Source organism: Vigna umbellata, chromosome 4, assembly GCF_029865625.1.
Source record: "Vigna umbellata cultivar VRB3 chromosome 4, Vumbellata_1.0, whole genome shotgun sequence".
Taxonomy (NCBI): Eukaryota; Viridiplantae; Streptophyta; class Magnoliopsida; order Fabales; family Fabaceae; genus Vigna; species Vigna umbellata.
The window spans coordinates 30,306,426-30,320,810 of NC_142168.1; the positions used below are offsets into that span (position 1 = coordinate 30,306,426).

The following is a 14,385-nucleotide window of genomic DNA, read 5'->3' on the forward strand; positions in this document are numbered from 1 at the left end:
GTTTTTTTGTGCTTTCAACTCTTTTTTTCATTTGTCATGTTTCATTGCAAGTTCGTGTGGTGAAACAAATATAGTTCCAGTTTAGTATGATATTTTTAATTTTTTTTAAATTATATTGGTCTTATTTATAGATACGATGATTGAGAATTTTGTTGTCAACTTCATTTTTCTTATTCATTTTTCTTTAAATATTATATTTTTGTTATTAGAGATATTAAATTTATTTTATTTATTATATTAATTTTTTAAATATAAATAAAGTACTTATTTCATATGAAAAACACATAATTTAATTTTAATGTTCTCTTTTCTTTATAGTTTAATATGATATTTATATTTTTTTAAGTCTTTTTTATAGATCTTGGAGAATTGTTTTTGTAATTTTTTTTCCTTATTTTTTTCTGAATTTCTAAACTCATTGTGTCTAAAATGACTTATATGTTAATAACAAGGTTCACTTTCATTTTTTTTTAGGACAGAAAGTGACCACATAACCAACATTGGCACAAGGAACAACACTAGAAGGGGTTTTATCAAAGGTATAGGTATAAGCTTTAGGACAATATTTCTTGAAGATTTTAGAATATTGGTTGGGCCCACATGTCTTTGCATTTCCACATGGACTCTTGCACGCGACTACACTCTTATGGTCCGTTGAACGCACCTGCAGGGCAGCAGGGCACACAGTGTTGAGGTCTTTGGTACAGCCCACAATCCCACACTTAGAATCATCTGGGCCTGTGAATGATTTTATGGTGATGGGGACGTTATAGCCGTTCACAAAACTCACATTGTAGTATTGTTGATCATCTTGTATAGCAAGACTGACAATGGTGGCTGGCGGAGCACCGCTGAGCCCGTTGCAGTAGAGGCCGTTGCCACAGTCTCCGGTGACACATTTGCCACGGCCCGCGACATCAAAATTACAGCCCAAGCGGCCCCAAATACTGCCTGACCAGATCGCGGGAAAATCAACCCACTGCTCCGTGTTAGGAGGGAGGAAAAAGCCCCCGCGGGCCACGACAGGGTATTTTGGACTGGACTGAATTCCTGGCCAGACTGGATAGGAACAATTGTTGGCTATTGTTATCCCTGCTGAAGCCCAAGGCTTGGGCACTGTTAAAAGCAAGAGACAAGATTGTAAGTTCAGTTACAATGTTAGTATAATAATAAATAAATAATAAAGTAGTAAAAATATTTTTTTATTGAAAGTATACTATTTTCATTGGATGAGTGTGTGAGGAAAATAATGAAAATTGTGAAAACTTTTGTGTGTGTTTGAATCTGTAATGAAAAATATTAAAAAGAAAATACCTGAAATTTGAAAGAGAAGAAAGAGGGCTAAGAAAACAGTGAAGAAGGATCTCAACATAATGAAGAGTTAATGTGATTGTTTTGTCTTTGCTAACTCTTCTTTGGGTGAAGAATAAATTTGTTGCTTTGGTTATATATAAAAAAAAGAAAAAAAATCAAAACTGATGAGAATGAAAGATAATTTTAATAAATGTATATCAACAGTTTAAATTAAAATATTAAAATATTAATATATTAAATTATTAAATGTTTGTTTGTTTTTTTTCTTTATGATCACCCCTTTGAAATAACAGGTGTGAAAAATCATGACTATAGTAAACAATTTGACACTGAAAAATCATGAATGAAAAAAAGTCCATTGCTATTTCATGACTATATTTCCTATTATAGAGCACACTATTTTTTATATTAATTATACAATTAATTACATATTAAAAAATTATCATATATACAATTAATATAAAAAATTTAATTACAAATATTAACTGTACATTTAATAAATGTACATTTTATCTTCAATTAGTCGTAGGTGTAATTTTATAAAAATTCATTGTACATTTAAGAAAGATAATTAGATATTGAGTTGTAAGAGGAATAAAATTGTATAATAACAAAAAAAATAATAATATGGAGGGTGGTTTAGTGATAAAGATTATAAAAGAGGATGTTTAGTGATAAAGATTATAAAAGAGGTTTCAAGAGTGTGTTCAATGTTCTTACTATAGAAATTAAAATAGTAACTGAAAAAAAGTATTAATTAAAAATTAAATGAAAAATAGTAAGTGAACAAATGTATTTATTAAATGTCAAATGAATGTTTACATTTATTGCTATTTAATATTTAAATATAATATAACAAAAAAATTAGTATGGAAAGTGACTTAGTCATAAAAGTTTGAAAGAAGCATATATTGAGAGATTATGGATTTAACTCTCGCACTGTATAAATTATAAATTAAAAGAGTTTATTGCAATTTAATATTTAAATAAAGAAAAATAAAAAATATTTAAATATATTATTTTTTTAAAAAAAATCTTATCACAATCCAAATAATTAAAATTAAATTAACTTGAAATTAAGAGCCATCTAAAAGTTGAATTGAAATAACATAATTTATATTTTATTAGAAAAACTAATTTGAATTTGATTGATTTAAAATCAAATAATTGAATTGTATTACTCTATTTTAAATCATATTTTGTAAATTAAAGTTTAGATGATGCTTATAATTTGTTTTTTTAATTAAAATTAGATATTGAGTTGTAAGAGGAAGAAAATTATACAACAAAAAAAAAAGAATAAAAATATATAGGGTGATGCAATGATAAAAGGTAAAAAGAAAAATGTGAGAGATTGCGGGTTTAATCTCCACTGGACAAGTTAAAATAGTAACTAATTATTGTACTTATTTTAAAAATAATGTTTATATTTATTTCTATTGAATATTTAAACATAATATTTTTTTTAAAAAAAATCTTATCACAATTTAAATAATTGCAATAACATATTATTTATGTTGTGTAAAACAAAGCTAATTTGAATTTTATTAATTTAAAATCAAATAATAGAATTGTATTACAATCTTTTCAAATTAAAGTTTAAATGTTTATGACTTGGTTTATTTAAACTTAAGATTAGATATTGAATTGTAAGAGGAAGAAAATTGTACAATAAGAAAAAACTATCAAGGAGAATGACTTAATAATAAATGTTAGGAAAGATACTGTGAAAGATTATGGGTTTAACTTTCTTTAACTGAACCCTTATATTTATTAAAAGTCAAATGAATGTTAACATTTACTGCTATTTAATATTAAAAAAGAGAAAAAAAAATTAAATATCAATACTTTTGTTTTATAAAAAGATTTAAAGAATAATTTTTATTTATTATTTTAGACAGTAAAGTAATATATATATATATATATATATATATATATATATATATATATATATATATATATATATATATATATATATAAAAGGGTCTCAATTCCTCATATGTTAAAAAGAATACAATTTGCATATAATATAATAATGTCAAAATTATAGTCAATACAATATTTGATTACTTGATATTTAATAGAATATTTGTTATATTTTAACATTTTTAATTTGAATACAAATTTATTAAACAATCTTTTTTGATGAAAACACTAGTCAACTCCAATTATGATCTTATAGAAGAAAAATAAATTATTCTAACTTCATGCTTCTCTTTGATGAAATGTCTATCAATCTCCACATACTTTGTTCTAACATCTTGCATAGGATTCTGAGCAATTGTTATAGCCGACGTATTGTCATAGTACAAATTCATAGCTTTATTTGGTTTAAAGCCCAATTCTAATAGCACATTTTTAATCCACAAAAGTTCACATACACCTACCTAGTGTCATGCTTCTAAATTCTGCTTCAGCATTAGATCTTGCTACTGCAGACTGTTGTTACTCCTCCAAGTTACAAGATCTCCTCCTACAAAAGTAGAGCTATCAAAATGGGTCACAACCTGCAGGCCAACCCAACCCACCACGGGTTCAAGCCGGATTGGTTTTGAAAAAATTGTATTTTTTTTATGCGGGTTGGATTTCAATCCGGCTCATTTAAACCCGGCTCATGCGGGTTGAACCCGTGGTGGGCCGGGTTGGCCCACCAATCCACCTACCTAATTTTATTTTATTAAAATTTAATTTTAATTTTATAAAAATATATTTTTTTTTGCTTGAAAAAAATATTTAAATTCCTTATTTTCAAAATTAATTAAACACCCATGTTAGAGTGAAATTTGGGAGTGAAATTTGTTTAGATTTGAATTATAGAAAGTTTGTAAATTTTTTTATTTAAAAATATTCTAGTTAAGTGAGTCAGTGAGCTAACCCGTTTACCCACCAACCCATGGTTGGTCGGGCCGGGTTCGAATTTTTCTAACTCGCTAATAAATGAGTCGGGTTGGGTTGGCTCATTAAGTGACCAACTCGTGGTGAGCCGGAGTGAGTGACCCGTTTAGACAGCTGTATACAAAAGTAAAGTATTTAGAGGTAGATCTTCTATCATCTTTTGAACCTGCCTAATCTGCATCAGTGTACCCTTCTACCTTTAAGTTTCCATGATTTGAGAACAAAATTCTTTTTACAGGAGCAGACTTCAAATCTCAAAATCCTCTCAACAACATCCATATGAAGTTTTCGTGGGTCATGCATAAATTGACTAACAACACTCACTGCATAGGTAATATCTGAACATGTATGGGACAAATAAATTATATTTCCTAGCCTTTGGTATCTCCCTCTGTCTATGCTTGCTGAATTTGAACAATGAAAGAGTTTATGATTTTGTTCAATTGGTGTCAATTAGTTTACTCCCAAGAAACTCAGTTTCTGATAGTAAGTCAATAGTAGATTTTCTTTGGCCTAGGAAAATATCATGTTTTGTTCTAGCTACTTCAATACCCAAAAAATATTTGAGGGTTTTGCATCATCTTAAATTCAGAAGATATTGTTGTAAACTAGAAATCTCATCTTGTTCATTTCTTGTAACAATTATGTCATCTACATATAAAATCAAAACTTTAATTTTTTTCTTTCCTCTCTTCAAAAATAATGTGTGATCAGAGTTACTTTCTTTATAGCCAAAAACCTTCATAGACTTGGTAAACCTTCCAAACCTTGTTCTTAGAGATTGTTTTAAAGATATTTGTTTCTCTTTTTTTATTTTTTATTTTTTGTTTTAAACTATATAGACTTATTATGTCAAAAATGATTTATTTTTTGGTGCACTTTTTCCCAAATCTCATTGTTTTGATATCCTTTCTAAAGATTCCCTATCCTTTAACTCTTAAGGAAAAAAATGTCTCTTAACACATCATCAACCTTCATAGTAGATTTTTTTTCCTATTTTTTAACCATATTGCTAATATTGAGAAAACATATGGAACCAACTATTATATTGATACTATTGAGTTACTTAGTGTTCCTATATTAGTGATTGATCCATCTCTTGCGATACTTGGAGGCTTTATCAAATGGTGTGTGACACACCAATCAATTAATATTATTACTTTAGTTACATGTTGATCATTTATATATTTATCTTCTTGGTCCCTGTATTATTGACTAAAGTTATTACCTGTGGTGCAATTAGTCACATATATTTGGTAATTATTTTATTCTTTCTCTCTTCACTAAAGCTTTCAATTTTTCTTTTATAGTTGTTATCAATGGTTCACAAACACATGCTTGCAACATTGGTATTAGCCAATCCATTCCATCTCTTATTGTTGATTCAATTCTTTATGACCATAAATGCTCTTTTAATTTATTACTTGTTACTCAGATTGACATATCCGATGATATTACCCTCACTTTCAATAAAAATAATATTTTGTACCAAATATTAGATCCGACAATTGACATTATGAGTCACGTAACCTTTACTATCTTTATACATTACCACAAGTATAAGTATGTGCATGAAGGATCTATTCAATGATGATTCATGCTCAATTATGACATATCTCATTTTAACGAAATTGTAGATGGTGTCAATTTTAAAATATTTGTCTACTTTGAATTATGAGTCATGTCAATTAGGAAAACATATTTAATACTATTTACCTAATATTCTTAATAAATTATCTCTTTTTTTTAGTTTACTTTGATATTTGAGGCTTTTTTAGTATTGTTACTCTTATTGGTTTTAAATATTTTGAGATATATTTAGATTTAGTTAATAAAGATCTTATCATAAATGTTTTTTTATATTTTAAACATTTTTTAATGAAATGAAAACACGATTTGATTTATCAATAAGTGTTTATCATAATATTTGTCTAATCAATTTTAGCAATTCATGAAATAGTATGGTATCCTTCGTTAAACTTTAAGTTCTCATCCTCGTCAACAAAACAAAGTGGTTGAAGGCAAAAACAAACATTTTATTGAAACTACTTGCATTTCTTCTTCACTTCATCTTCCTTTCCATTTTTGGGGAATGTTCTTACAACATGTTGTTTCATTACTTAGTTATGATGTCAATTTTTACCTATTTTTGTGTGTCTATTATCATGAATAAATAAAAAATTTCCTAGATTTTATCCTCAAGTTTAGTGTGTCTTGTATTATTTTTTGTTTTAGTTTTTTTTATGCTTGTTTTACCTCTTTGTTTAAGTATGTGAAATAAATTAATAAGAATCAATTCTGGTGGAGCAAAACACGCAAAAGCTCAATGGAACATGATAAGAAAAGATCAATTTAAAGCAAATACCTGCATTGGGCATCACTAGGATCACGCATAATGCTTCAATTACAGAATATTGTCAAACTGTCTAGGGTTTAGCGACACCAGCCTTTGCACAGGCATAGTTGAGCTGTGGAAAAAGGGCACTGAGCACCAGTTAAGACTAAAGAACTTGCACTGAGATGTAGAAAATGGAAATGAGTGGTGGAAAGTGGCGTTGAGTGCTAGTTAATATGAAAGAAATTGCACTGAGCGGTGGAAACTAGTTTGCATTTTTACTGATAATGCTTAGCAGTGTTGAGCGGTGGTATCATTTACATGTAAAAATTGAGTATTTATTCATATTTTACTAGAGGTTTTGGAGAATTCTCTTCCTTCCACACTTTCTCTCCACTTTGAGCGACCATGAGAGGTCCTTGGAGACTATTTAGGTTGTTGGGAAGGTCTCCCATTTCCCTTTGGGGTTTCAATTTTCATTTATGTGTTTTCCCACTTTTGTGGTTGATGAGGGAGAGAATTTATGAATGAGAGATGTGGATGCGAATAGGGAGCGCAAATGAAGCTTAGAGTAACTGCTTAGTTTTTTGGAAAAGGGCTTTCTCTTCTTTTTGGTTCAAATTTCTTCCTTATTTATGTTATTTGTAAAGCCTAAGTTTTCCACCATGAAGAGCTAACCTTGTTGTTATGATTATATGTAATAAATTGAATCTTTTGTATTTTGTTATGTATGGATATGTTTTTTCACTTAAATGTTAATATTTGATTTTTATGCTTAATGCTTAGTTTGGTTTGGCCAATCATAGTTTGACACTTGGTTCTTGAGGTATTAGAAAATGTCTTTTGAACCTAGAATTGAAATTATTTTCCTAATAGAGCTTCTATCTAGGGATAGAATATGATTCATTCTTTAAGACTCTTGAACTTAATGCATGGTTGCTTATGATTCAAGGGATTGGACTTTAATGAGTTATCATAGGCTCAAGGTCTAGAAATAATATTTGAGTAATCTTGTGAGTTGATTTTGACTTGAATATGAAATTGAGATGATTGTGTATCCATGAGAATGAAGTTGATGAAATCTAGTCTTAACAATTGTAAATATCTTATGTTAAATTTCCTCTTGCACACCAACTGTTCGATAAAAATAAAAAAGAAAATTCGGTGTTTTTGTGAGATTTGTTGTTTATTTGAGTTGTGTTGTGAAAGTTGTCATGTGTTGCACAAGTCCTTATGGAGAGAAAAATATTTATTACTTGCTATGTGCAATGAGTGCACTTATCACAATTAATGCACTTGTCGTTTTCCACTAACAATACAATTATCTTTCCTTTTTGGCTCTACATACTTTGTACATAACCTCACACTTGGTCAAGATAAACATTATCCCTAGTCATTCAAATGTGTCTTTGTAGGATATCATTGCTCTAAAAAAGGGTATCAATGTCTATCTTTTAATCTTTATAGGTATTTTATGTTTGTTGATGTATCTTTCTTTGAGTTTGTTTCATATTATACAACTTTTCATTTGAATGAAGATGCATGTACTCACCTTCCCACCATTTTCATTTTTCTTCATCAACACCATATGACTTTGTCATAACTCAGGATGTTTCTCCTACATCACTTTAAGTAATTCAATATCATTCATGCCGTATTGATATTTCAGTAATCCAATTTTGCAAATAATAGTATAGTGAAGTCTATACACGATAAACCACCTCCATATCAGATTTGTTCGCGTTTGAAAATAATTTGCCTACCCCACTATACAAACCTCAATTATCATAGACTTTTCTCCATACACTATACTTGTTTGTCTTTATTATCTTTTATTCTTATGTCTAAGTGTTCAGGTGAAACTTTATCTCACCAGAGTGACAACAAACAATGATTAATGAGATGTATGTCTTTCAAAGTAGTGATATTTTGGAATTTCCTCTTTTAGCTAACAAATCAATTATATTGGATATCTATAGTTGTATATTCTTAAAACAAGACTAGATAGTACATTGATATCAATATAAAATTGGACTAGCTGTCAAATGATACACCCAAATCTATGGCTAAAATTATACTGACACTTTCTCTCTTGTTGCCTTGGCAATATAATCAAATGTATACCGTTCGAGTGACACCACCTTTTCAAATAGAAGAAATCTTCATCACTTAAGTAACTTTACATTGATTGACTGACAATTCAGAGGTGTGAAAATTGGTTCAACTTGTCCCTTACGTCCAATATTCGCTTAAACAACCACCACCCTTTCTTGTTGGTCAAACATCACATAATTAAGCAATAAGCAAGAAGGCTTGTTATATAATCCAATAAGTTATAGAAACATCAAACACTCATTAAAGTTTAAGCAATCACATTGTTATTTGAGTGACTATATATTTATTTAACAACAACTATATCTCAAACTAGCTATAAATTTCACATATTTAATTAATCTAACATTAATCCACTAAACGAATCTTGATTTACTCTCCTTACCCCAATACCTATTGTCTATTTCCAAAAACACAAACTATGTTGCTATATCTCAATGTTTTAATTCTATACAACAAATATCTCTTTACAATAAATTTAAAGAAATAAAAATGTTAAATCAATAGTAAGAAATTAAATACTTACTCTATATCTAATAAAATTAGACTATTGATCTAATTACTACCTTCCAAGAGACATAAATATATTTGAAAAATAAATACCTTTAGAAAACATAAAAGCTTAAAAAGATACAAATTCTAATAAACAATATACATATACTTTTTTTATTCTTTTATCCATTAAAACTTATTTTTTTAAAATTAGTCTTATAAAATTTGTCTGATGAATGACTTAGAATGGTATTACCTGTCTGCTCGTATAATCTTAAAAGAATATATAAGAAAAACTCATGCATTTTATGTAATAATGCTCAACCGTGTCTCCAAAAACTTACAAGCTTCATATTATACCTGGTGCTTGTTAGAATTTATTTATAATTTCTCATAAATTTAAATTTGTAAATATATATATATATATAATGTTTGGTGTACATTTCAAAAAATAACATCAACAGAAAATTGCGTTTTTAAATGTTTTTTTGCCAATTTTCTTACCAAAGAATCAAATAACTATTTGATTTTAAAAAAAGTATATTTTCAATAATATTTTTTCAGTGAAGCAAAATTCAACATTCTTAGAAATTGTAATCTTCAAAATTCAGTGAATCCTAAATTTCCAGACATAAAAAAATGTTTTGATTCATTAAAAGGAAAAACAAACAGTATAATAACATATAGAAAACTATAAAATATATACACACATTTCTTTTTCTCATTTTAGTTTCTCTAGCATAGTTTTAGTTTGCCAGTAGACATAATAATTTTTTTTTCTGCAAAAGGATGCAGGATTCAAGTTTGAAGATGTATTCTTCTCATGAGCCTTGGTGGCAAGTAAAAAAGTGAAAAACTTTTTGCCCTAAGTTTCCAAAAGCAGAACGTGATTCTCTTGCTCATTGTTTTGCTTTGTTCAGTTCAGTTACCTTTAAAAGCTATCAGTTCCTGCTACACTGCACTGGTTATGTATGAATATATATATATATATATATATATATATATATATATATATATATATATATATATATATGGAATCAATGGATGCTGTGAGAAAGGACCAGGAACTGAACTTGTACGGATTAATAGTTAAGTGAGGAAGAGGAAGCCATCAATATATGAGATCAATCATTTTCACAAAACCTTGAATTGCATGCTCGTTATTCACCCGTGATCATTTTCTAAAGATACTTAAATTAGATAACCAATGTTACATATATAATTATTTTCATTGGGTAAATCTCACATTAAATGATTTTAAAGTATAACAAAATTAAATTAAATTTAAAGTTTATTTTTTAATATAATATTAAAAGTATGATGTAAAATTTATTCTAACAAAATTGGATGTTTATCTGATTTATTTTTCAACTTGGATTACTGTTGTATCAATCGTTTATGTATATGTAAGTCTAAATCTCAATGAGTGTGAAATTGAGTTTAAAATTTATTTTTTAATCTATTCAATAAATGTAATATGATCTAAAATATATGCAGAAATTATATTTCTCTACTGTTTTTCCATCCATTGGTCTCCTTCAACATAATCTTTATGAGTTTATATTATCATGCATTTTGTTTCGTTATAGCTGATATAGATGTCATAATATGTACTTAGAGAAACATCATGTGTTCTTTTTCAATCACAGTTACAGACCTAATACCTTTCACTTTGTGTAATGATATATTGTGGTCCCTGGTAATTTTTGTTGAGGATTCTTTGTTATACTGCAACCTATGACCCTGTACAATTAGTTTTGCTTTCATTTTTTCTACTTTCACTGTACAAATACACAAGAATCTAAAAACACGTTTAAAATGATTCTTTCTTTGTTCATAGAACTTGTCTACAGAAACAATAAAACAGATTTTTTCAAACAAAAACTGTAAAACCAGTTTAAATTTTTAGATAGCTCTTGAAACAAGTTTATGAAAAGGGTTCTCACTTGATATTGCATATATTCATGTCTTTGTTTGAACAGCCATTATCAAACGCAAATAACTTTGAATTGAATACAAGATTTTCACTCTCTTTCATTGATGTGATTTCTTAATTTGTCGTAAACGCACTATAAAGTTTACTTACTCCACCAGAATTAAATTAATGCAAGAAAAGAAGAAAAATCATAATTGTTCTGTCACATCTTATTCCCATTTTCATGTCTTAAAATCAAATACTAAGTTTTGATTCAACCAACATAGTCCAAATGCAGTTTAAGGTAAAATGCATTACCTTCATTCAAAGTCAGTGTCATATTACAGCACCAATTCCTTGAAACATAACATCATCTAACACCTAACAATAAAAGCAGTGCCATTTTTCAACAAAACAACAACATCAAAACACATTCCCATCATTTTACAAACATAGCATATGTGTCTCTGATATTACTCCTTCATAGGAAGGAACTCAAAAAACTGGCTTGGGGTCAAGTTATTGCAATTCATTGCTGAAGCTGATATCTCTGTCTCTTTATCCCTCATGTTGTCACTGCTAACATCACCACCACTCCTTAATGGGAAAAACTGAAGGGTTTGAGACTCCACACAGTTATCATCTTCGCTAGTACTACTGCTACTGCTTAAGTATATAACACTGTTTTCCCTCTGGGGTGAAATGAAAAAGCTGAGATCATGTGTCTTTATGAGGTTAGGGTCCATTTTTGTTGTTGTTACTGTAGTTGTTGTAGTAGCCATACTAATAGCTGAAGAGGTGTTAGGAGGGCTGTTTATGAGGTCTGTGACAGCTGCAGCAGGAGAAGGACAAGGTAACTGCATCACATGCCACGTGGCATTCCTCTCCAAAAGGTTTCTTCTTTCTTGTAATTCCCCTTCCTCGAATTGGAACCATCCAACTGTTCTACTCTCTACGGCCACTGCTTTTGCAGTCCTCTGTGTTGAAACAGATTCCTGTGGATTTGAATTGCAGCCATGCAAACGCATCAAATTGAAAACCACAGTATCTATCTCTATGTCCAAAATCAAAACCAGAAAACGAAAAGGAGAAAAAGGTATTGGCTAGCACATATTTTAATTGAGCACTCCAAGTTCCTAGAAAAATATACTTGTTAATATACACAACACAACCAATAGAAGTTTATATATACGTAGATAATGTTAAAGTGAATTCTGCACGGTTTTTGATATGAACTTTATCATAAACAATTATTGTGATTCAAATTTATATTCATTCAATTAAAGGGTGCATGCATGGTCTAAAAGAGAAGTCAAATAAAAGTAGGGCTAAGGTTGTCTTTTCCATCACAAAAGTTGGTCAGTCGGATAGAATATTATATCGGGATGCCCTTAAAACTACTGACCTAAATGACATGAATGAGCACAACACCGAAAAGCAAAGCTAAATTGCATAACAGCAGAGCCGACAGAAGGGAAGGAATTCAGCTTTTAGGCCCTTTTCATTTCCCAACAAACGAAGCTTTTGTTGGGTCCTTTCCCTATACCTAGTGCAGATCTTTCCATAATATACATATTTCCAACATCAACTTCATCTCTAGTAATCATATGCTAATAATCACCACTTAATGGATATGATTATAAACTTTTTACCATTAAGCAAATCCCAAGTTAAAAAACAAACAAACAAAAAGGCTAAGGTAAGGTAGATAGATACTATAAATTAGTCCATGAACAAGACAAATCTACACACATATATATAAATATATATATATATATATATATATATATATATATATATATATATAGCAGAATCAGGATATTAGACATGGAATATTATTAGACCTCTGCAACAGTACTGCAGTTTGTTGAGGGTGTCCAATTCTTGGTCTGTTTAACTTCAAAAACTGCCCTACTTGCAGCTGTGGACAAAGGGAAAAACAAAACAACACATGACATGAGCAACAATCAGAACAAGAAAAAGAAAAAGAAAATCTACACACATAATACCGATCTGTAACAAACTAATTATGACTAAATGATTATGGATTGATTGCGAATGGCATGAGGGTGTCATGCTAAGTTACCTGACTCTTTCTTCTCAGGAGTTTCAGCCTCTGATTCCATTTGGCGGCGACGTTTTTGCCTTTCCCTGGCTTTGTGATTCTGAAACCAATAGAACACATTCTTGCCTTCGATGTTACCAAACCTTCTAAGCTGTGAAGTGATATGTTGGATTTGCTCAGCAGACGGTGTCCTTGTTCCTCTTCTATACAACTCTTCAAGGGCTCTCAGTTGCTCTCGGGTTGGATTCCACCTGGAGCTCACCACAACAGGTGCTGCACCATTGAACTGCTCTCTCTTGTTTTGTTCTGTCACTGAGGCTAACGAAAACAACGCATTGGAAAAGGCAAAACAACAAATGCATATTAACAGAAACTGGGGAAAGAGAGAAGTTATATAAATACCAAGATGGTGATAATCATATTGTGAAGGGAAATCATTGCCATGGTGGTGAGTTAAGCTAAGAGTGGTTGTTGGTGGTGCAGTGTTAGAAGAAATCATTGGCCTTGGCATGAGGGGCCTGAGTTTCCTTCCATTGAAAGAATGATCAACCATACTGAAGTCACCACCTTCGTTGTCACCAACCATCCACATTCTGGTAGAGGCAATGAGAGCAAAAAGGCTAGGGTTTTTGGTCTCTCCCTTTTGAGTGGTCACAAGGGTGATGGTAGAAAAAGGTTATAAATAGCACAGAATGAAGCTACTAGGTACCATAGCTTTATGAGCTTATATACATACAAGATTAGAAGTAATGAAAGAGAATATATGCTAAAACAATGAAAGGGGTGTGTTATATCTGTATAAAGTGGGAGTGCTTTAAATAGATTTATTTATCTGTCTCCATCACCCCTTGTCACTTGGCAATGGGAATTGAAACGATGGAGCATAGTAGAATAGTGTTGAAGTTGAAAAAAGCAAAAACAAAGAAAATGAAGTGAGAATGTGTAGAGGTAGCATGCAAGGAGGTTTTTGTGATGAAGAGAAGACAGAAAAATGGTAAGTCGTAGCTACTTGAAATGAAAAGTAGAGAAAGTTGATGCATATAGTATATATGGATGGTAATAAAGCAGAAAACGTTGTTGTTGGAAAATGAGTTGGTTGATATGGAGAGATTGGTGTGGTGTTGGTGTAACATGGGACAAAAGTGAAGGTGTCTAGGGAGAGAAATTATGAAATGAGAAGGAAAGTAGAAAGAAGAAGAGAAGAAAACGTGGAATTCTGGTATATTTTTGGGAGTAGAGAATGAAAAACGACGTAAC

The 14,385-nt window shown here is 30.0% G+C and overlaps 2 protein-coding genes across 2 annotated transcripts; both read right to left on the reverse strand.

The window, feature by feature from the left end:
* Positions 1-379: 379 nt before the first annotated feature.
* Positions 380-1,421, reverse strand: LOC148199829 (thaumatin-like protein). Its single transcript, XM_088111396.1, has 2 exons — positions 1,315-1,421; positions 380-1,116 (listed from the first exon to the last, which is right to left on the reverse strand). The coding sequence occupies exons 1-2, from the start codon at positions 1,370-1,372 to the stop codon at positions 461-463; spliced, it is 714 nt and encodes a 237-aa protein (XP_087967522.1). The 5' UTR covers positions 1,373-1,421; the 3' UTR covers positions 380-460.
* A 10,051-nt stretch (positions 1,422-11,472) lies between these two features.
* On the reverse strand, positions 11,473-13,820 carry LOC148199830 (WUSCHEL-related homeobox 1-like). Its single transcript, XM_088114140.1, has 4 exons — positions 13,531-13,820; positions 13,150-13,446; positions 12,908-12,984; positions 11,473-12,058 (listed from the first exon to the last, which is right to left on the reverse strand). The coding sequence occupies exons 1-4, from the start codon at positions 13,718-13,720 to the stop codon at positions 11,537-11,539; spliced, it is 1,086 nt and encodes a 361-aa protein (XP_087970266.1). The 5' UTR covers positions 13,721-13,820; the 3' UTR covers positions 11,473-11,536.
* Positions 13,821-14,385: the final 565 nt, after the last annotated feature.